The sequence below is a fragment of the Castanea sativa genome, chromosome 8, assembly GCF_040712315.1.
Source record: "Castanea sativa cultivar Marrone di Chiusa Pesio chromosome 8, ASM4071231v1".
In the NCBI taxonomy this organism is placed as follows: Eukaryota; Viridiplantae; Streptophyta; class Magnoliopsida; order Fagales; family Fagaceae; genus Castanea; species Castanea sativa.
The window spans coordinates 55,402,053-55,426,792 of record NC_134020.1 but is presented as its reverse complement, the minus strand read 5'-3'; the positions used below and the strand labels follow the sequence as shown (position 1 = coordinate 55,426,792).

General features: G+C 35.7%; 1 protein-coding gene across 6 annotated transcripts; it reads right to left on the bottom strand.

Moving 5' to 3' along the window:
• Positions 1-409: 409 nt before the first annotated feature.
• Positions 410-24,596, bottom strand: LOC142607577 (uncharacterized). 6 transcript variants are annotated; one of them, XM_075779116.1, is made up of 27 exons: positions 24,479-24,596; positions 24,242-24,367; positions 21,600-21,712; positions 21,348-21,474; positions 19,393-19,491; positions 19,249-19,317; positions 19,009-19,143; positions 18,867-18,935; positions 16,113-16,168; positions 15,813-15,972; positions 13,699-13,863; positions 12,306-12,390; positions 11,573-11,806; positions 11,355-11,473; positions 11,187-11,229; positions 9,881-10,038; positions 7,257-7,367; positions 6,222-6,290; positions 5,957-6,100; positions 5,477-5,551; positions 5,210-5,386; positions 5,018-5,103; positions 3,650-3,704; positions 1,493-1,615; positions 1,246-1,359; positions 814-930; positions 410-715 (listed from the first exon to the last, which is right to left on the bottom strand). In XM_075779116.1, the coding sequence occupies exons 2-27, from the start codon at positions 24,359-24,361 to the stop codon at positions 650-652; spliced, it is 2,889 nt and encodes a 962-aa protein (XP_075635231.1). In that variant the 5' UTR covers positions 24,362-24,367; positions 24,479-24,596; the 3' UTR covers positions 410-649. The 6 variants fall into 6 exon arrangements, 5 of the variants coding, with proteins under 5 accessions (XP_075635231.1, XP_075635230.1, XP_075635233.1 ...); XM_075779115.1 differs by lacking the exon at positions 24,479-24,596 and having other exon boundaries at positions 24,242-24,421; XM_075779118.1 differs by lacking the exon at positions 24,479-24,596 and having other exon boundaries at positions 11,355-11,449; positions 24,242-24,420.
• Between the last annotated feature and the right edge of the window lie 144 nt (positions 24,597-24,740).

The following is a 24,740-nucleotide window of genomic DNA, read 5'->3' as shown; positions in this document are numbered from 1 at the left end:
GTTAAATTCATAGTAAAATAACTTATGTGAGAAAAGGGAGAATTTGCTCTCAACGTATTGATTAATTTTCCCTCATCCCAAGCATTAGCAATAGCTTTGTTGTTATTTATTAACGTAGAAATCCATTTGCAAAGTCATATGACAAATCCCTTCATTTAACCCGTCCAACAGATTTGGTCATTTTTTTTCATTACACAATACTGCCTGCCCTAAGACCAAATGACAAAGATAAAGGGTATGATAGTTTCAACGGTTATAGTTACAATGGGTAAACTAAAGAGTATTATTAATCAGTCATGATTAGTAAACAAATACTTCTTGCATTTGAACAACCGAACCATCCAGTTTTAGTTAATGCATATGAAATTAAGAGGAGCAAAGAACAAAGCAATTATGTACTCTTATATTCCTAATCTGTTTTTCTCATTTCCTGTAATTAGATTTACTCCCACGAAGGGAGAAACTAAACAATATGCTCGTGAATGTAAAATTCAAGTTTATATCGATTTAAATTGATCCTAGACTAGTTGGGAAGATTCTTTAAGACTCACAATTTCAAAAAATTAATTGGCATCAATGGAAAGGGACTTAAGACTGCTTGGAGACTGCACAGACCACTTGCAAGTTAATAACCAACAAGATTACTGAGTCACTGACGCTTCCTTTGGTAGAGTGAATAACCAACAAGAGCAGACATCAAGAATGTCCAAAGCACCTGCAGAAATATATATTAAGATTGGATGTAAGTGGATAAACAAGAATAATTAAGGTGGTTTAAAAGTAAGACAATTTCCCAAAAGATACTGGACTTACTGTATTGATGGTGTGCCACCGCTCAAGCCTTTTAATCCTCATCTGCATCTCTTCAATAATCCCTTCCATTGGAGGTACCTCCCTACAAGGTGAGGATTCTGAAGCTGAACTGCTGCCCTGTTGGTTCCATAATGGCATTTCAACAAATGACTAGAAATGCAGGTACAATATTTGTTCTTCCAGACAATGAAATATATTCACTTTTTTTTTTCAAGATTTAGGAAAGGGACGAGGCATTGGGGGGCTTGGTGCAGGTTGGGGTTTTCACTAATTCCCATATTTTTGGAGATCTGTACATCTCAGGATTACAGTACAGATGAAAGCTATGTAAATAGTATCTGATGGGGTCCTATATTCAACCAAGATTATTATCTTTTATTTAGATTTCAAAGGTAAATGGCTGTCATCGCCGTTTAGTCAGCAGTGAAATACCTGAGATTGAATAAATTCCACAAGTTCCTGCAGCCTAGCTGCTTGTTGAGGGTAAATTCCAGTGGAACTTCTTTCCATTGCTGGTAATCCTTCCAAAATTATTTGAAGATAACTCTACAAGTACAATCAATTAATTCAGTCAGCTTAGACAAACAAGTGGTTTCCGGTGATTATTACTATATTTGGCAGGCTGGTGGCTATGCAAGCGCACAATCATTATACTTGTATGGAAATAAAGAGGAGAAACCTTAGTAGTATATGTGCCATCTAGTTTAAGCATTGAACCAGCAGCTGCCACGGCCTCTTTATTAACACCCTTGATTTGTAGGTAAGGACTAGCATCTTGTAGATGATCAACCTCAATTAGGATCTAGAAGGAAATAAGATAGATTTTAAGGCCAACATAAAAAAACAGCGTAAAACTTTAATGGTAAATGGTAAACCAATAAAAGAAAAAGGCATGAGATAATGAATGACTAACAAAAAATTTTAGTATATCAACGATGAATCAGGGACAGTATTATTAGTATTATTAGTATTATTATCAGAAAAAATCATGCTTTACCATTATCAGTTCATCAAGAGCAGGAGCTATGAATCATTTAGATTATATCATACCATCCATCAAATGCTAAACAAGGATGTCCTTTATAATTAAGATCAGTAAATTAGGTAATTTAGGTCGGGACGGGCTCCTCTCCCGTTTGTTATTCTCTAGTTCTCTCCCGTTTTAATATGGATGAATGCCACGTGGAAACAAAACAATCCAAAGGCGAAAAAATAAGCCACGGAATTCTCTCTCTTGTTTCGCCTCTCTCTCTCCATCACTTCAACTCTTTTCTCTCTTTATCTCTCTTTTCAAATGCACCAAACCTGAGCATCAGACTATCAGAGGCATCAAAACAAAAAAGAACAAAGGATGTGAGTGCTGTTGTTGGGATTTTATCATTCTTGGCAAGAGTGGTCAGATTTGGTTCCTCCCAATAGAATGTTGGGTATAAGGATAAGGATGGTAATCTCACACCACCTTACACAGCAGTATTTTCTTGGCTTCCCCTGAGAGAATAGAAATCTTTAACTCCTTTTTGGTCTCCTCAAGCACCGATTTTCTCCAGCCAGCAAGCTCTGATCTTGGTGCCGACTTAGCTCCATATGAAAAATTATCAAATAAAAAAATTAGATTTGTTTCGTGGCTTCTTTTTTTTTTTTTCCTTTGGGTTGCACAGAACTCACATCCTTTGTCCCTTTCATTTTGATGCTCAGGTTTGGTCCGTTTAGAGAAAGAGGAAAAAGAGACAGAAAGAGAGAGAGAGAGAACAAGCGAAAATAACAGGAGAGTGGAGAAAAGAAGAGAGAGAATTTCATTGCTTATTTTTTGGCCTTTGGATTGTTTTGTTTCCACGTGGCATTCATCCATGTTAAAACGGGAGAGAACTGGAGAATAACAAACGGGAGAGGAGCCCGTCCCTGGTCAAGATTTGCTTTAAGTTCAGAAAACAGAAAGAACAACCCTATATTACTGCATTCTGGAAGAAGATCTAAACAAGGAATCAAATATATAACCAAATTAAATGCTATTTTGCAGGGTCATACTGGGAACAGAAGGACCGTTGCTAATAGGCTGAATTTAGTTTGGCTTAAAACAAGAGTAGACCATTTTTTTTTTTTAATAATAGTAGACCATTGCTAAATTCATAGTAGAATATAGAAGGCAAATGAAAATTTCTCCCCTTGCCCATACCATCAAGTAAACATTTACCCACGTAGAAAATATTTTTCTTCAATGGGAAAATCTCCATTGTGTTTGAAAGAATAAACAAACAAAACATATCCTAACCGATAAATCAAGTTTCCAAATGAAAATAGAATGCGTTAAGGGATCTATCAGGCTACTCCACACCATGGCCTTTGGTGTTTATAGCTCTGTTTGTCAGCTTCTGCAAGGTCTATTTTCAATTAAGAAAATCATTAAACTTTCCTTAGTAGTTAGCAGTGAGAGTGTGCATATAGCCCAGGACACACCATAACAAATGCACACACCACATTTAAATAACCAAAAAATTCAGTAACGCACTGGGAATAAGTAAGAATAAACTCGGAGTTATATTGCTATCACACAATTTCCTATGTACCGCAGATTAATAACTATCCAAACTGCATGGAAATTGCATATTTTTTCCCTTATGATATATAATTAAGCTGCATGAAAAATGTTTTAGAATTATAAGAAATTAGGGAATCAAATTGAAAAAGAAAAATTGGAATGAGTGAAATCCCAGTGGTGAAATAAGGAGACAAGTATTTGGAAAAAAAAGAAAAAGAAACAGCTTATTGTTTCAACACAGGCGAACTTCACCCAAGAACACATATTTCAGCAAAGTAACCTCCTAGAATTTAATCTGACCTTTCCGTCTTGGTATATATATGCAGATGCTTCTATATAAGATACAGCCTGATACCTGACATCACAACAGGATAACATTATGTTTCAAATACAAACGTACAACAGCCATAAGAAACACATAAACACACACACCCACACACAAATATATGAATCTATCAGCTACAAGGCATGAACAAGAATTAAAAATAGTAAAAACTCGTCAGAAAAATTTTGTCATGAAGTATATATTTAACACATGCTGCTGTCAAAAACAAAGACAGGTTTGTAGTTTTCAGACTGATGACTTCATCAACTGGTGTACAGAGTCATTTTCCATACATTTCCAAACCCCAACAGAATAGTGAATACCACATGATCTTAAAGCTAATCGATATTTCAAATGTTGAAGCATTTGTAGCTTCAGACACCCTAATTTCCATGATGATGGTCTTTTCATCTAATCAAGAGTGTCTTAAACCTAAGCTCTAAATAGAAGTAGATCTTTCACCCATTTTTTTGGGGTGGGAGAGAGGGGGGTTGTCAGGACACCTTTAATTACCTAATCCTTCTCTATAGCTCATCTTCACTCTTGATGCACTAACTTGAAAATTATATTTTACTTCTCTCTTGGCTTAACAAGTCTTTACACACCTCTCAACCCATCCTCATATACCTAGGTTACTAAGACCATGTTGGGAATTTATTAAGAAAAGGAATGTGGAATAGAAAGAAATGAGATTTTTCTTTATGGTAGTGTGTTTAGGAATTTATAAAATAGGAATTGAATAGAACAAATGAGATTTTTTTTTTTGGTAGTGTCTGGGAATTTATTTTTTAAAAAAAGGAATGGAAAAAAAAGAAATGTATATTACTACGTCTTTATATTTTATTTATGTTTTAAAGAAATATGGCTAAAATGTAATTTTTCCTTAATGAATGAGGGGAATAAAATGCTTCACCCACTTTTGAGTGGAATATTTATAGGGGATCAGAATGGAACCAGCCCTCCAAGCCCAAATTTTAAACTCCAAACAAGAGAACTATCAATTCCAAGACTCCATTTCATATCTTTCCACCACTCAACAGTGCATCCAAATGCACTGTAAGGATCATCAAGTGCAATTATCCATCCCTACTAATTTACGCTCTTACCTTCAAAATTTCAAAAAACTAATAACATCATCCACAGTACAAAGAACTAAAAAATGCATAGAACCCTTTTGTTATCATAGGATTAGGTAAATTGTCCAAAGGTATAAATTTTAAAACTTCTAGTGCATCATAGAAGAATTAATTAATCCCATTAGTGAATTGAGTGTACCCACATATGATGATTTTTGTCACAATAGTTAGTAGAAAAAGACAAGACAACTTAAATATGTGGCTTACCCAAGGTTAAGAAGACCAGCAACAGTACTAATGCTGATATCAAAATCTACTTTAGGTTGAATGATGAAGTTCCCTTCTCTTATAGGCTAACAAATGCAATTCACAAGGAAATAAGAGTTGCGCATTCACAATAATTTCAAAGGAAGTAAATCTAACTTATGGTAAAAATTATAAATTTATCTCACTACAAACCTCCCGAATAAGCAACGCAAATCTGCCCTCACATATTCTGACCCTTATGCAGTCGCTCTCTGTCAACTGCCCATTAGTGGGAATTCCAGGAATCCTCAAATATATGTCAATAAAATTCTGAACAGAACTGCAAAACTTTTCTGCATCAAGAATCTTCAAAATATCTTGATAAGCCACCTGTTGTTGATTGGAAACAACAGAAGCCTGTCAGGGGCAAACAATACTAAGGTCAAGCCACCCAAAAACAATACAAAAACAAACACTTACTTGCTTATTACTCTTCAATACAAACAATGAGCTCTCAGGGGAAAGCACAGGATCAAAGTCATTTCGAATTTTGAGCTGCAACATGGTGTAGCAGCAAATTCAGCTCTCAAAACTCACAAATTAGTACTAAAAAGTGAAGTGTGTTACTGTCAAAGATTGGTCCAGAGCTAACATGATTTTTTTTCCCCCAAAGACAAGTAAAATTTTGTTTCCCCACAAAGAAAATTTGGGCAATCTGCACTACAATTTTTCAAGGTAAAATATGTGACTCTACTATGAATATTTTCCTTGTCAATATCTTATATATTACAAATAAGTTCTTCCAAATAGAATCAGTGGAATTATTGTTAAGAAGCTTGAAATATAAAACAAATCAGACTCAAAAGAAAAGCTAAAATTAATAAAATTAATATACTCCTTATACTTACAACACCAGACTAGAATAAAAAAGCTTTAGCAGATGGTTCCAAATCTACTAACATGTGCATGAACAAGATGTGGTTCAATGTACTGCTGGAACATGGGAAACACCGTCATCATGATCTCATTTTGCGACATAAAACACCCCACTCTACTTTTATCCCTTTGAACTCGAGAAATCAAATGTGAATGAACACCTCCAACCTATTTTTGCAAAAAGAGGAGTTAGCTAGTTTGCGCATCAAAATACTTTAGACAATGAGAAAACAGATTAAGGATACAAGGAAAACAAAGCCTCAAAGATGGAGTGGTGAGTCATCCTTACAACAGCAATCCAAAAGTCAAGTGATTTTCGGATATCAGGATGCAATGCATAAACCCCTTCAAAAATGATCTGTTCAAATTAAACAAATAAGATTTTCTTGTTGAAAGAGAAATCAAAACAAAATAAACTAGCATAACTCCATAATTTTTAAACTTCTACTTAAGGATTTCAATTTAAGCAATATCAAATATCCATACCAAAACTGAAAACTGTGACACGTATTAGACAATGATTCTCCTGCAGAAAAATTGTTTGACCAGCAATATTATGGCTAGAAAAGTACAAAGCGAAACTATCTTCCTCAAGGACATTTTATGCCTTCTTCACACCCTCAGATAGCTTCTTCATATACTAACGTGTACACAATTAATCAGAAGCACAGGAAATTGGAAGCAACTATATTGACAAGGAGAAACCACAAAATTCACAAATCCTTGAAAGCTATCTGATATGGGACCACAAGTGAATAAGAAAAAAAAATCATATTTTACATTTTGAATCATGTGGGGTGGGTGTTAATATGGTAATGTTGATTCCAGAACGGAAACTACTTGCCCCTTTACCTTCCCTATTTACTTCTGCATATCACTATCTCTTGCCTGCCTTTTCTTTCAGTCTTTCTGCTGTTCTCTGCTTCCTTTTTATATTTTTTTTGTATCTTTCATGATCAAGAAGCAAGGAAGACCATTCGGTGCTCCAATACAGTCAATTTCTCTTTTCTCTTCTTTTAATGTCAAAAGGCTTTGAAGAAAAACTTGCACCCTTCCTTTCTTGTCATCTCTATCTTTACGCATTAGTAGTTTAAAATAAAAATAAAAGTTCTTATCTTTATCTGATGAACATAAACCTTCAAGTCAGATAAGGTAGCTTAGACAGGCAGCCTTAAGCTCCTGATAAACTGAATCCCTTATGATATTCATGCCAACTCACAGAATGAACTGCACTAACAAACACACACACACACACACACACACACACAGAGTAACATTAAGATACCACTACTGTGAACAATCTACAATGAGTTTGATAACATACCACTCCACAATCTTCAGAAACTTCAAGTTCCTTGAAGCCACTCCGAGCACCAGTCTCCAAGTCAAATATGGGTACTTTTGTTCTTCGACCATTTCTTATGTCACCAATATTCTGCCAGTGAACCATAAGAATGCTAACACAACCATGAGAGAAATTTCTGGCAGGCACCAGAACATAAATTAATTGATATTCTAGTATGTTGCCACTATTCTTTCCAAAATCTTTTAAAATTATATTTTACTCCAGATAAGCCATTTGAGCATTAGAAACACACAAAATCATATCACCAATGAGCTCTAGATAAAATGGCACTTCCTCCCCTTGCAGAATGGGATGGAGAGTTGTATGTTGACAATTCAAAAAGGAGGGGGGGGTGGGGGGGGAGGCATTGTCAATGAATAAATCTTCAAAGATTCATGAAATTATGGAAAACATTATTTACATGATGCCAAATTATAATTTTAAAAAAGGACGGTAGGCATATGGCATAAAGAATGCAGCAACAGGCACATGTGAAGGCAAAGCATTAAAACCTTAGGGCCACAACATCATGGATAGATGCTGATGGAAGCGAGGGAGGCACGCGCAGGGGGGGGGGGGAAGATTAAGAAGAGTTGTGGCTTCTTAAAAGTTTCTTGTTGTAGCTTTTTTAAAGCTGATGATTTAAAACGTGCAGCACGGGCTAAGGGAAATTTCTACTTGTAAAGAAAATGGGAGAAATGAGAAGATCTAAGGGTTTATAAATAGAAATTGTCCTGATTTTTCAAATGGGCTAAGGGCAACTTAGAACTTCAAAAATTACATTAATATGAGAACCTAGAGCTGCTTTGAGAAGCAACCCTGAAGCCAGTTCTCAAAAGCTGCATTAAAAGACCCAAGCCACTTCACAAGAGTGGCAAAAAGCCTGTGACCTTGTAGCTTCAACATTTTAAAAGCATAAGCACATAAGAAGCCACGACAAGCCCCAACTAATGGACCTGTAGTTTTCTACACAAGGATACAGTCTTCTAAGCGAAACCCAACCCCCACCCCCCCCCAAAAAAAAAAAATCAACTTTATCCTTGCTTCCCTACTCAACAACATGTAAATTTTCTTGAAAAACAAATGGCATCTTAAAAAGAAGAAAAAAAAAGAATTAAGGCATGGCCAAACACATTTTAACTGTAAAACTGAACAATTTGGGTAAGTGATTGTGGAGGGATGGTTTAGAGACAGATGCGTTATTGAGGAGGGTTATAGAGGCGAAATATGGGAATGCTTGGGGTGGTTGGTGCACGAAAAAGGTGACAAGTGCGTATGGTGTTAGCCTCTAGAGGTTTATTAGAAGTGGCTGGCTAAACTTCTCTAAACTCCTACAGTATGATGTAGGCAATGGTACTAGAGTGAAGTTTTGAAAGCATGTGTGGTGAGGGGATTGTACCCTCAAAGAGGCTTTTCTAGATCTTTACTGCCTTAGTAGAGCTAGAAACTCTTCAGTGGCGGAGGTTATGAGTTGGTCTGGTGGGAAGATTCATTGGAATTTTTATTTTCATCGTTCACCGCAGGATTGGGAGGAAGCTTCTTTTGATCGGTTTATGGACATTGTTTACTCTTTGAAAGTGCAAGGGGTTGGCCTTGATAAGGTTTGTTGGAAGCCAACAAGGAGTAGAGGTTTTGAGGTTAAAGGTTTCTTTCTTTCTATCCTCCTACTCTTTCTTTCCCTTGGAGTTTGGTGTGGCAATTGAAGGTCCCTCCAAGGGTGACTTTCTTTTCATGGTCAGCTTCATTAGGTAAGATTCTTACAACTGATAACCTTTGCAAAAGGTATATTATTGTTCTTGATTGGTGTTACATATGTAAGAGGTGTGTGTAAGAAGTGTGGGGAGTCGGTAATCTTCTGCTTCATTGCCCCACAGCTTTTGAGCTGTGGTCTTTGATGTTTTGTTTGTTTGGACTTCATTGGGTTATGTTGCATTTGGTATTTGAGCTTTTTGAGTCTTGGCAAGGTAAATTCGGGCGACATCGCAATATAGATTTTTGGAAACTTGTGTCGCATTGCTTGATGTGGTGTATTTGGAGTGAAAGAAATGCTAGATGCTTTGAGGGATGTGAGCAATCCTTGCTAGAGATTAAGTTTTTTTTCTTACATACTCTTCTTGCTTGGAGTGTGGCTCTGTCGCATTTTCCTTGTTTTTCCCTCCCTATTTTACTTGATCATTGTAATTTTGGTTCTTGATTTTTTCCTCCACAATACATCCTCAATGTACTCGGATTGGCTATTTTTTTCTTAATAAAATTTTTTTCGTTACCTATCAAAAAAAAATATTTAAAAAAAAAACTGAACAATTTGGAGTACATAATGAAATCTTGGCATGACAGGCTGAGAAGAAAGCACAAGCAACGGCACAATCCTATTTCATGAACCAAAAATAAGAAAAAACTCTGGCATTACTATTTCTTGGTGATAAATTAAGGACAAAAACAGATAAGTAGTTTGACAGAGTCACAAACTTGACCATATAAACCAGTTGCTTCATCTAATGTTTTAACATATGTTTACATACCATATCTCAAGTAAGCTTAACGGACTTGGAATCTCACTAAGCCCTAGTTTAAACAGATGATGAATATGATCGATGCCTTACCTTTGAAAGCAAAGATAGATCAAGAGAGCTGAAGTCATCATACTTAAAATCCTTTACTTGCTCAGATTTATAATAGCTTTCAAGGGAAACTACTTCACAACCAACAATATTTGCCATTTTATGCGCCAAACTAGTCTTTCCAGAACCACTTGGGCCCCCTGCAACATTGTGACAACAGCAGAAACATAGTAAGAAACCATCTTAGAGCTTCAGTAATTTGAGAAACCAAAGAACCACTCTTCAAGATGAGTTATACAGATGCACACAGAATACTTGCATATTTAAACACAAAAACTTGCTATTCATATAAAGGAAAACAAGGCTTCATTTTTCTTTTACCTTGTTTGATCTTGCAACCCTTCCCAAAGTAAATAAACATAAAATAAATAATAATAAAAAATCAAAATTTGCAAAACACTTCCTAAGTACACCTCATTAAGATATCAGGGGTCAAAATATTTTTGATACCCACTTTAGTTTCAATCTCAACATTCTCTTTGCCCTCTCCAATCTTAATGTCATCTCCCATTGTAAGAAAATACACAAAAAATAACATTCATCTGATTTATCACCTTTTTTTTTGGATAAGTAAATAATTTCATTAAAAAATTAAAGGGGATCTACCCGAACACATGAGCTGTATAAAGAGAGTAAATTCTGCTGAATTATCACTTCCTTTGTTGAATGAATAAGAATATGATTGCTTATTAATTTCCTAGGCCATGGGATATCACATTAATCAATAAAATCTCCTAAATATCATATATGCTCTTAACTGTACATTAACAACTGACTTAGCCTTCCAGTCATCCTCCCAGCATGTATTGGGGAAAAAAATGGAACAACACATCCAGGAAAACTTACACAGATGTTTAAGTACTTGACCATTGTCATTGTATATATTGAAGTTTCATCTAGGCTCTACCCCAAAGCAAGCGCTCCAAAGCATGGTAAATAAAAATGAGTGGACCCATGTACTGCCATTTGATCTCAAACTAATTAAAGTAAACACGACTAGAAGAGGTATTACCATTCAAATAAATTGGCTCATAATATTATAACTGGTTCCACAGACCCTCTAATTATTAGTCATCATTGAACCTATGTTATTCATGGACTGATTTTCTGGTTAGAGACTTATTTTTTAACAGAAACTCAACTGAGCAATTAAGCAGGTCAGTTCACACACTTCTACTAACCACATTTAAACTGCCAACCAAGCTACTTTTGAAAGGGTGTTATAGCTGACAAGCACAAAGTAAAACACAAGAAGAAAGAGAGAGAATATCAATAAAGCCAGAATTACCAATTCCGACTATAACCGGGACACCTTTATTCTCCAACAAAGCCTGAAAAGATTTTCAAACACAAGTGTAAAGTTTGGATCCAGCTTAATATACTGATAAGCTTCTTAGATGAGGAGACATAGGAGTCACCATAACAAAATTCTATCAAGTTATAAAATAATCCATACCTGTATTGCTTGAACAGAGAGAAGCAATCCTCTATCCAAGTCACATGAATCAGGCATTGGAGCAAGCTTTATGGTATCCCTGAAAGAGGCAGGATCTGTGGTTGCTTCATGAGAGAAGTCTATAACATAACATTTAATAACAGCACACCCAGGAAAAAATCACTGAAACAGACATATTAAGAAGTGAATGAAGACATTCCTAAGCCAAGTACACTTACCTACAACTGAGCTATTAGTGTGGAGAGGATTTGATGAGATGAAATGCCATGTCGCTAGTACAGGTTCCATTTTAGATTTAGTTGGTGATCGAGTCCATGGCTGAGATATATCTTCAGAGGGAGTGACAATGTTTGTAGTAACACGAATTGGCCTCGGTGTAACAACCACCCGCTCTTGATTACTAGTTGGAGATGTATTAAGCAAAGGTGGTGGTGAATTAAGGCGAGGTACACCTGCAAGTGAAGTTAGCTTTTGGAAACAATAATTACAATGACATAAACCAGACCACGAAAAAAATAAAAGAAAAGAAGAATACAAACAACACATGCTTTTTTTTCTTTTTTCTATTGATAAATAAGATAACATATCAAACTGAAAAGATGCTAATGGGGGGTTCAGCCCAAGTACACAAGATTTAATCCAAAAACACAAAGCTCTAAGGAGACATCAGAAATAAAGAATCTGAAAAATCAAAAGAAAAAAGGATGAGGATAAAGATGCCAGCAAGCTTAGCTAGGAAACTCTCCTGGCATCAATACCACAAGAGCTAGAATTGAATCCTATCTCCATGGATTATAAGGGATGTGGGAGGACTACCTCTTATTGTGTAGCCGTTTCGCCTAAGTGACACTTCACATGGACCATTAAAAAACTAAAGAATAGAAGATGCGAACCATCACCACAAACAGAGGCAAAAAACAAAAAATAAAAAACAAGAGTCCAGCTCCCAACCTTTTCTCTCAAGAATCAATTCCAAATATGATTTAGTGATCCAAGGTCCATTGATACCCATTCCCAATGCTTTCTCTCCAACCGTCTGCAAAAGAAGAAAACCAACACAAACTGTAAAAAATTTTGTACAAAAGAAATAACATCTTCAGACTTCACAAATGCTATGCAACATGCATACAAATACCGCCATACAATAAACAAAGCACCATGCAGATAGCAGAACCAAAAATGTACAAGGGGCTCATGACTGCAAATAACACTATTGGAAAGCAGCCATGTGACATTATAGAATCAACCACATTTTTCCAATGTCCATTCTGATTATATCCTATAAAAATCAAGATTAAGAACCTACAAATTCCTTAACACCCCCAGGGGCCAGAGGGAGCCAAAAGAAAAAACAACATCCCAGTTATAAACTTGCCCTCTAGATCAAGAACCTTTAACTTTTATATGTCCCAATTTCATCAGGCATTTCACAATTAGAGAAAGAAGAGTGTGCATACAAGTATTGGGGACCTAAATTTTGTGGGGGGAAAAAGAAGCTTTTAGCTTACTGACAAAGAAGAAAAATAATTCATCTTTGAACCACTTAAATAAAATAATAGAACTTCTCTTTAAGTTGCAGAGAAAAAAAAAAAAGTATTCCGAAAATCCTAACCTATCATTGCATTTAAATAGTGACAGAGAGAACAAGAATGAAGACAGAAAAGATTTAACTGTTCACTTTTTTGTTTTGATTGGTAAGTTGCATGATGACCTCACCCTCCACTCACACTTGTGAGAGGAGCAAGTGCCATTTGAGTCAAGGCTCATGGCAACTGTCGTCTTTAAAATAAAAAAGGGGTAACCATGCCACATCCTTTTTTCTTTTTGACTTTTCCTTCTGTATTTACAAAGGGCATGAACCCCAATAATCAATTGGTCTATTTCAAGAAGTCTGTCTGTATATTTCTCAATCAAACTTGAAGATGCTGTGTTTTTAACCCAAAGTACCCAGGTGCCTAAGAAATTTACCCTTTTCAAAAATTAATTTGAAATGCACTACGAGATGCATTTCTGCATAGCTTTCATGCCTCCCCCCCCCCCCCTTCCCCCCAAAAATAAAAAGAACAGCTTTCCCACAAAACAGAACCCAAAGTGCTTTACAAAACTTCTCTCTTTTCTGCATAACAGATTCCAAGAATTTGACAAAATAAATTTTAAGACACAAGAAAATTACCAAATCTCTTAATACATTACTATCGATAGACAACAAAGCATATGCATGAGATGATGATGATGCTATAAAACCCTTTTCTTTTCTTTTCCTTTTTTTTTGGGTGTGTGTTGGGGGGGGGGGGGGGGAATGGGGATAAATGGAGGGATAACTCCATAAAGAAAAAGTTCATACTTTCCTATCCATGCCCCTCAGCACCATGAAAGTCTCGCCAAGAGTATCAATGTTTTCAAGTGACAGTGAGACATTGTCATTATTGACTGATGTAGATGCTCTTTTATAACTGACCACCACAGTGTACCCCAAAGCCAACAACCCACCTAAAGTCATCCTGCCGACCTGTTCCAGCATTGAAGAGGAGAAAGCAGGTCAGAAAAACCATCTAAAATTATTAAGCAACAAAATATAATCACAGAGTCATGATAATATTCACAAATGACGCAATAATTTAAGAACTGAGGTTTAAACAGTTTCCTTGGTTATGACAACAGCTTAAAGATATTAAAGAACCTATGACTCCTCATTCTAAGGTTGATTCATGTCTAACATTGTCACGAATCACAATAGCATAAAAACCATTAAGATTAGTGTATGATAGCTTAAAGATATAAGTAAATAATTCTTTCGGAAAATTAAAGGGAGAACAACCCAAGTTAAAAGGGAGTAGGGGTGTGCATGGGTTGGGTTGGAGGGATTTTTTCAACCTGCCCAAGTTTGTCAAGTTGAGAAATTTCCAACCCAACCCATCACGTGTAGAGACCAACTCAACCCAAACCACATCAGTCAAGTTGGGTTGGTGGGTTGTGGTTTCATGTTTCATGCTAGGTAAAAAATTGAACTTTAATTATTTAATTATTTTTTTAATAAATTATTACAATTCACATGTGTTCATTTGGCATCGGCTATTTGGCTTTTTGCTGATTGCTTTTTGTTGAAAGGGGGCTAAATTATACTTGTTATTTAAAAAAGAAAGATTTTAAAATGTTGTACATAATCAAAATAAGCTAAAAGCTAAACAAAAAAGCACATGGCAAACAAACAACCCAAAATTCGTAATTAATTTTGGGTTGGGTCCAACCCAAAATTAATTACGAATTTCCAAATTCATCAAAATTAATTCTAAAAATACCAAATCCAACCCAAAATTAATTACGAATTTCCAAATTCATCAAAATTAATTCTAAAAATACCAAATAAAGGAAACTAAAAAAATTAAAATAAAGGTAATAAATTAAACTTATATGTATGGTGGGTCAAGTTGGGTTAGATGGGTTGAAAAAACTATCAACCCAAACCCAACCCAACCCGACTCAAAATAAAATTTCAATCCAACCCAACACCTCCACGGTGTTGGGTCGGATTGAGTCAGTTTCATTGGAATGGTAAGTTAAATGCACACCCCTAAAAGGGAGAAACAAAAGGGAACAACATCAAAGAATAAAAAACATGAAAAAAGAAAAGACAGAATTCCCATCAAAGTCTAAAATTCTAGGCATCAATGAAATTAAATGAAAAACCAGAACTCCCTTAGGAAGGACTAATTTATAGCCAGGAGCATAATGCCTTAAGGAAACCAATTTGAGCTCTCCAATCCTCACAAAAACCCATTTATTCTCTTCCAAACCAATGCTCCAAAACAAGGGTGTAGGCACCAATTTCCAAGCAATAGTGTACCTTAACGGACCACAGCACAACAGCATAGTGACACTTCATAATACTATAATGAGTTACATATCATGCAACAGTAGTCTCGCTCTCACATTAGCAAGAGAGTTTGTATTCTATGAGTTTCTTAAACTTCAGAGATGGTACAAAATGATTTCAAGGATAAGGATTTGAGGTGATTCATATAATAGCTGATAGAGCAGGAAAATATAGATATTATTTACTCTCTTCCTTTTATCTTTTTCTTTTTTTGTTGAGAAAATGAAAAACTAATTTAACTTTTCAACCATGAAGCTTACATATATGGTTGTTGACCTTTATGTATTTACATTCATATCTAATAAGGAATATTCCTTATTTAAATTTTTTTTTTTTTTAAAAAGGAATATTGTTGATGCAGGACACTGTGCTACATCCACTAGCAAATGTCCTGTTTACTGTTCGCATTGATCTTGAAATTAAAATATTTGATTCATTCCTCAAGCAGGTAGATAAACACATGCAAAACAGAGTACTGATAAAAGAGGAACAAAAGCCTGATAAATATTCTTATAATGGAGAGTGACCTGATTTTTACTAACATATTGATACCAGATCCCAACAAAGGGAAGATATTTCTGTACCTCAAATTCAGCTTTAGGCCTGATGATATAAATTTTGTCAACAATCCTTTGGTCGCCAAGTGATAGATAATATCTAATACCAGATTGTCGCACCTTAATCCAATCATTTATCCGTGCTTCCTCACTTGCTGAAGGAGGCCTAAGGTACATCTCAATAAAACTGAAAGCAAAATAAAGTTTTTAGCACTCTCAGTTGCAAGAAAAGCTCTAAAAGACGAAAAGAAGAGAAACTGATTTTGAGATTAATATTACGATAGGAAATGACTAGAGCTAGAAACAACAATCCATTGACATACTCACTTGTCTCTTTGTGGTTCATTTCCTTGAAACGCATAAGCAGAGTCTCCAACTAGCAACTGTCACAAAATATTACTTGTAGTGAAATAATGTGGCTGATAAATATTACCTTACCTTAAACTAAAAATTTTACCTATAGAATAAATGGGTTATTAATAGGAGGCAGGAGATAAAAAGGAAAACTAAGGTAGATAATTTTGGGAAGTCTAATTAAGCATGAAAAGAGATGGGGATGATGCACAACAGAGTGATCCTAGCATATCATTGTAGGAATATAAAATTTATCAGGTAAACCTTATGGCACATAAGCTTTTCATCAACCACGCAAAATACATTACTATGAGATGGATGGAAAGTAGATAAACCAAGACATAAACCTGGCAAAGCTATAAATCAGGGCATTGCATGCAAGAAGTGTATCGTGCAAATAATTTTTTTTTTGATAGGCAATCAGAGAACTAATATTAATGAGTAAAAAATGAATAGTACAAGATGTTCATGATGATGAACAATAAGAAACAGATGAAACAAAAGAGAGGGAAATCAAAAAGTTAATCTAAGGAAAAACATAAACTCTGAAAACATAAACTCTGAAAGAGACGAAGAATCAATAAAACCCCAACAACGAGACCACTCAAAAAGACTACGCTGGCATAAAACCTTTAACTCATCCAACGTCTTCTCCATGTTCTCAAAGGAGCGACGATTTCGTTCCAATTAAACAATCCACATTAAGCACCTTGGAATCAAATTTCAAAAATTCGAGTTATGCTTCCTAAGCCACTGATGCCAACAAGATAACAATCCTGCCACTAATCTTAGCATAACCCAATGAATACCTAAAGCCTGAAGCATAAAAGTCCATAAGGTATGCGTAACAAGACAATGAAGAAGAAGATGGTCTACCGACTCCCCATCACAACAACACATACAACACCGATTTACCAAAGGGCAACCCCTAAGCATGAGATTATCCGACGTGAGAATCCAATCGTGAGCAGCTGTCCACAAGAAGAAAGCCACTCGCTTAGGAATCTTTGGTTTCCAGACACCTTTCCAAGGAAACAAAAAATTCGGAGTGCCCTGAATTGCTTGGTAATAAGATCGGGTGTCAAACTTACCATCACCTTTGAGCTGCCAACAAAGAGCATCCCTCCTATCACCCTGAGGAATACGAGGTTGGATAAACTGAAGTAGAGAATAACATGCAGCTAGCTCCCAATCTTCAAAAGCTCTAATAAACCTTAAATCCCACACTCTAATAGTACCTCCTTCCAGAAGCCACAAAACCTTAGAGATGCAGGCATCCTTGGTAGCTGAACACACATAGAACTCAAAATAGAGATCTTTTAGGGTGTTATCCCCAATCATGCCTTCTTTCATGAATGTATTCCTTGGCACACAATAGAAGCAACTTTCTTGTGTTCTTCCTTAGTTTTTGATTTGTTGTATAGGTAAATGATCATTTATTAGAAAGAGGAGAGTGCTCTAATACACAAGAAGTATATTAGAGTAACTCCTAAAAAATTATAATTAAAAGTTCAACTTTACAAAAGAAATGGAATGAACGCCATCAAAGATAGACGTCCAATCATACAAAACTCTCAGGAACAACAATTTAAATGATGTCAATATAAGTTGAGCACACTCAAAAGTTCGACTATTCCCCTCCTTTCCTAATTATCCACGTAAGACAGCGGAATGGATATCCATATTTTACTGTTCTCAAAATAACCAAATCTTCCTTACCCACCAGTGAACTATCCATAATTGACTCTGGCATTACCAATCTAAATCCAAAAAGAGAAGACAAGTTACTGAAACCCATCACCCTCAAACAGTAAAGTAAAAGATGTGATCTACTATTTTTTTTTATAAGCAAGAAAGAGTGTTTCTAAAATAGAATATTGCTTCATATGAAAAAGATGAAGTAGCCTAAAAGATATGTACAAAGTAAAAAGGTTATCTACTGTTTCTCAACTTTCCTTGCATGTGCAGCACCAATCCTTTTTGTTTATGTATAAAGTAAATGTATTTTATTCAAAAGGTGCCAAAAAAGAGAGAAAGGGGAGGGGGGGGGGGGTGTACAAACAAAGTGCCAAAACCAATTTATTAAAATTATCTCTTTTTACAAAGATTATCCACTGCCAAAACTTTCCCCCATGCTACTGTCTAACCAAGAACTGCTACCTTTCATAGAAGTTGCACTCCAAATACTCTTCCAAAGAAACCTTGTATTCTCTTCCCCTCTAAATGATTGATTCACAATAAAAAGAAACATCAAATTTACCTGATCATAATAACCTCTAATGCATCATATCCTCCCCTACACCTGACTGGAAATTAGAGCACAAAAGATCAAGGAAAAAAAAGTAGCAACGTAGGATGGTGTCATCAAAGAGCAATATCTGAGAAATCTCCATATATTCACATGACCTTCAACTGCTCAAGATAACACTCCACTAAAACTTCCCATTACTAAAAAAATTAAAAGGAGAAAGTTGGTCTTCTTGTCTCAAACCTCTGTAGCTATCCAAAAAAACAAAACTAGGTGTGCTGTCATTCACTAAGATTGAGAATCAACTGTTTGATTTCAATTTTTATGGTACAATGAAAGTGATAATAAATTGCACGCAGAGGAACTTTTGAAGGATGTATTGAATACCCCAATCATCTAACTGAAAGAGTAGCATTAATTTATATTTATACAGAAAGGCCAAATATTAACTAATGACAACAAATGAAATATATACGGACCTCACTTCTACATTTCAACTTGTAGATTGCCTCTCTAAATGATGAGACGAAGCTGTTGTTAATTCTAATCTGCAAAATAGATACAACAAGGGGAGCATTAGCAGTAAAAACTCACAGATGAAAAAAATATACAAACACCAACCTGTGCATGATGAAGGTCAGGCTCAATGTGCTTTCTAAACAATGGGAAAATGCTGTCAATAAGGTAATCCAACGAACAAGAATCTCCAATATCATACCGAACTTTGGAAAGAAGGCTAAAATGAACACCACCAACCTGACAAGCCAAAAATATATATACAAGACCATATCACTCTTTTCACTAACAACTGATTAGAAAGTCTCACCAAAAGTATAACTACTCATAGTAAAAAAATATTACCACTGCAACCCGAATATCCAGCAGAGAACGCAACTTTGCATGCAGAGCATATGTGCCATCAACTATAACCTAGAAAAAAAAATGTAATTTGATTAATGAGCCCAATGATAGTCAATCATAGTAACTGCTACTACACATGCTTACCACCCCAGATGAAGCACTCTTTATTGCTTTTGAGCCAATACGTCTCTTTTGTTGATAATCAAAAACTGGGATCAATGTATCTTTGCCTTTTGTCAAATCCTAATATCAACATAAAAGACTATTTCTCAGTGCATAAAAACAGGACCAACCTTACACAAAGTTAGATGCAATACTCACTCCATTAGCAATACTCAGAGTACAAGTTGGTCAATACATGATCAAATTGTGCTTTACCATGACAAATCAGCCCAAAGTCCACTTGAAAAATATATTTAAAATTAAAACTTTTGCTTTTTTTTCCCCCCTTTTCTGTTGGGCTAATAAAACTCTGCTTCCTTCCCCATAAGAATAGGGCAAAGGTTATCACCATGAATGATGTCTTTTCCTTGGAAGAGCAGATGGAGAGTTAAGGTTGCTTTCTTTACTTGGACAGCAGCCTTGGGTAGGATCTTGACAATTGAGTATCTTTGCAGTCAGAGGGTATGTGTGGTCAAATGGTGTTATATGCATAAGAAGGCTGGGGAGACGGTTGATCATTTGCTCCTTCACTGCAAGTATGTGAGTAAGCTCTGGTCCTTGATTTTATGCTTATTTGTGGTGCAGTGGGTTATGCCTTGGAAGTGCTGGGGAGGATTTGTATTGCTGGAAAGGGAACTTTGTTCGAAGGGGGTAAGGAGGTGGTTTGGGGTGCTCTCAATAAATTTTTTCCTATTATTCAAAAAAACCCACCATGGATGGACTACTTCAGTTGTTCATAGGCCATACAGTGTGCCTATGGAAGGAAATTAGAGGGGGTTGGGAAAAGTTCTCCTCTTTCATCCCTTAAGGAAATGTGTTTGGACTTATTTTTTATTGTTGTAAATAAGGATGCATTAGTGCTTTCCATGCCATGCTATACAAGGGAAGGTGGTCCTCATTTTTGGACTTTAAAATTTACTCACAGCTTTCACGATTGGGATTGGATTGCGAAGATTACCTAAGGGACTTATTATACTCTCACAATTCTTTTCCTGGAGGGGATGATCATATGAGGTGGAGCATAAATAGCAAAGTTTGTTTAGTGTTCGATCATATTATGATTACTTGAGGGGTGAGAGTAGAGGCTAAACCTTTGTGCAATGACAAGTGCCCTCTAAGCAAGCAAAGTGTTGCAGGTTCAAGTTTGGGAATCAACTTCACCATAAATTGGGCGTAAGGTTACCTACCAACCACTTTTTGCAAACCCCACAAAGTCTTAAGTACTAGATACAACCTTTTTTAAATGAGTTTGGAAGTAACTAAGAACCCCCCCCTCCCCCCACCCCAAAAAAAAGCTTTTTTTGTGTGGGCAGCAACATTGAATAGAATTTTGACAATAGACAAGCTTATAAAGAGGAATATAGTATTGGTTGATTGGTGTTGCAAGCATAAGGATGACATGGAAATAGCGGATCATCTTCTGCATCATCATCTTCTTCATTAATTTGGGGTGCATTGGGTGATGCCGTCTAAGGTAATTGATGTTTAGTTTTGTTTGAAAAGGTTGTGTGGGAGGCATAATAGTAGCAATGTTTGGTGTGAGACTTCTCATTGTGTTATCTGGATACTTTGGATGGAACATAATAGTCACACTTTTGAAGGTGTGGAGAGATTTGTGGTTGATCTTTAGGCCTTTTTCTTGCGTTTTCCTACTTCATTAGTTGATTTTATGGATCATTTGTCTTTGGTTGTAATCGTTAGGAAGCTCCCCATTTAGAGCTTTCCTTTTCTTATTAAAATTCTTTATCACTTATTTTAAAAAATAAAAAATACAACTCAAAGACTTTGGCTATTCCAACCTTACATATTCATTCAAAACAATCTAAAAACGATACATCAATTGTAATGGACTTGCCCAAGAGCTCTAACATTATTCAATCCAATCTTATAATTAAAAATAGAAGCCCATAATGCAGAAATGAGAAGCACATGCAAACCTCAAGATTTTGGACTAGCGTATTAAAATCTATTGAATCCAGATCATTCCCTTCATCAAATCCATCACGATAGTTCTCCATGGATACAACTGTACAACCAATAACAGATGCCACCTTTTCTGCTAAGCTTCAGGGACCATTAGATTTACGTTACATATTAGAACCATTCACAATAAAACAAGCAGAACATGCTTTCACTCTACACAAACCTGCAGGGGAATAAAATATTAAAGCATTACACAGCATGTATACCTTGTTTTACCAGAACCGCTTGGACCACCAATGCCAACTGTAACAAGACCATCTTTTTTCTCTCGTAGTTCTTGGATAGATTTTACTAATAAGTAATATCCATGATCGAAAGTCTGCAACATTTCAACACCAGTTATGAGAAGGCTTCTCAATAAAATCTTGCAGAGCATCATAACAACATGATGGTAGTGGTAGACAAATTAATGTAAGTTTATATTATCAAAAAACAATGAAGGTAAGTATGAAAAAGGCATGCTGATTGCATAATATAACTTAGTTTGAAAACAATTCCTTTTACACTACAGACAGCAACATGAGAAATTAAACTGCAAAGTAACAAAATCATTTTTTTTTAAAGATGTGGAGCCTTACCAAGGCAATCATTGAGAATACATATTCAACACATTTCTATGTATGTGGTGTGTAAACATACTCATCAAAATACTGATTGTTAATAATAGCTATCAGCCAGGCCCATTAAAAACTATTAGAGCAAATTATCAATATGAAGACAAAGCCACAGCATTATATATATATATATATATATATATATATATATATATATATATATATATATATATATTCTACATAGGTATCCTAATTTCTAATATGTGAATTATCTTGGTACTACCTCTTCTCTGCACCATACAGCTCCAACTTATGGACATCAAAACGGAAGATTCAGACACAAAGCAGCATCAAGAACACAAGTGGCCAAGCACCCCAACAATAACCACAACATAAACAAACACATACACACAGATGGGTGATTCCAAATACCCTTCCCACAAACCACTATTAGCTACACTCCTTGAAAATGACAATATTATTTTGTAAACCGATATAAATGAATTTTAAATGCAAGAAAATGGGAACATTAACATGCAAAGAAGCATCAAGCACAAGACTACCCACTAACCCTACATGAATAAGCATAAACAGTTATGTGCAGATATTTCCAAGATAGAGTGACAGGATGGTTAGTTGTAGTTAGGTTCTGGCTATTGAAATTTAAACAATCAGCTAAGTATTATCACTTAGGCAGAGTTGTAGCCAGGTTAGGATTGTTACTTATGTGTCATTTGAATTTTAAGTAGTATAATTAAGTTACTGTGTTTTAGGGATAGTTATTATCTAGTGAGTCTCATAAGTAATGTATGTTCTGGATGAAATAATTATGAGAGAAGTTTATTCAAATTTAATTATTTCAAAGTTTGGATTTCTCTGAAGGAAACCACTCTTAACCTTTCATTTTTTAGACTCGCCATTAATCCTTTTATCCTTGCCCCAATTCCAACCAAGATGTGTAGAAGTGGGAGAAGAAGAGGTGAGTGTACAAACCAAGCTGAACAAACCAACTTGGTATTAGAATTATAGATGGAGAAGCAATGCATCAATCACCTTAAGGTTGAACTTGGTGCTTTAAACTCAGAGCAAGAGAGATTGTTGAAGGAAGTGCAAGAGATGTTCTCATCTCTAAACTCCCACTTTGACCAGCTTATGGTAAGCCTTGTCTATGAGTAAGTTGAGAGCTCTACCAATCGAAATAGGTCCATGTGTGGAACTCACAATACTGGGGAGGATAGAGGCCTAATGTTCCCCCCGGTTGCACCTAAGCTAGACTTCCTATTTTAATGGTAGTGAAGATCCAACAAGCTAGATTTGTCATTTTAAGCAATTTTTCAAACCCCAACAAACTTCAAAGGAGAATCAAGAGCTATTGGCCACTTACCACTAGGAAGGTGAAGCTCAACTAAAATATCAATCGTTGAAGCAAAAACAACCTATTACATGTAATCATCTTACAGATGGTCTATGGACCTATGTAATATGAAGATTTCTTTGGTGATCATACTTAGATTAAACAAACGGTAACTATTCATGAATGTCAAAGGCAATATGAAATTTTATTGAGTCGCTCTGGAAAAGATGTCGCCTTCACATCAACTACGTTGCTAATGCTATCAACCTTAAGGAAAGTATTTGAGTCGAAGTTCAAGCCTCAAAACTCACAAACCAAGTTCCAATATCAACCTTCACCTCTATCTCTTAACATCTTTTTTCCTACCAACAAATAAGGCTATCAATACACTTACTCCTACCGAGCTCAATGAGACACAACACAAGGGTTTATGCATTAATTCTTATGAAACTTTTTGCTCATTGAAGGGCATTGACCTAACGAAAACGAAGGCGGAGAATTAAAGCGACAATTTCTTAAAGTATCCCTTGAGCACAAGGCATGGAGAATGCATCTCATGCATCCGCTATATGCAGCATCATCTCACAATACGTGAGTCCCACACATGAGCAATATTGCATATATATGATGCATGAGATACTAACAAACACACACACACACACATATATATATACAAGAAATTTGAATTATTAAAATTTTTTTTTTTTTAAATAACAATCTAAGAATTTCAGTATGTAGTGAATGAAATAATTAAGTCAGAAATTTAGTCATAATTAAGAAATCCTTCTTTCTTTTCACACAACAAACACATATATATATATACGAGAAATTTGAATAGCAAAATTAACTTTGCAAATAAGAAAACACAATTGCACAAGAAAAACAAAAGCAAAAGCAAAAGCAGAAAAAAAAAAAATTCAAGGTTCGGTGCGTAGCGTACCACGTGGAGAGGGAGGGATTGGAGGATTGAAGAAGAAGACGAAGACGAAGTCGAAGGCTGTTGTTGAAAGAAATCGCGTCCTCCTTCTTGGAAAACTCGCTGAACAACTTCATCATCCATCTTTTGCTTTCGAAAATCAAAATTCAAAATCAAAATCAAAATCAAAATCAATTTGGATTTCCCTAACGGTGTAGTACTACTACTACCAGCTCTGCAGCGAAGAACAATCCTACCTACCTTTCTTTCTTGCTTTTCTTTCTTTGGCTTGCTTAATTGCTTGTGAGAGGAGTCTGTGTGTTAATTAAAGAGTGAAGAGAGAGAGAGAGAGAGAGAGAGAGAGAGAGAATCTGATAATACGACAAATGGGTTTCGGTTTGGTACTCTTCGGTTGCTTTGTCGCCTTTTATTTTCTAACAAAATAACAGAAACACACACTTGTTCCCCAAGTTTTCCCTTGCGTTTAGCATAATGTATACGCTCCCGCTTTTATTTTCCTTTT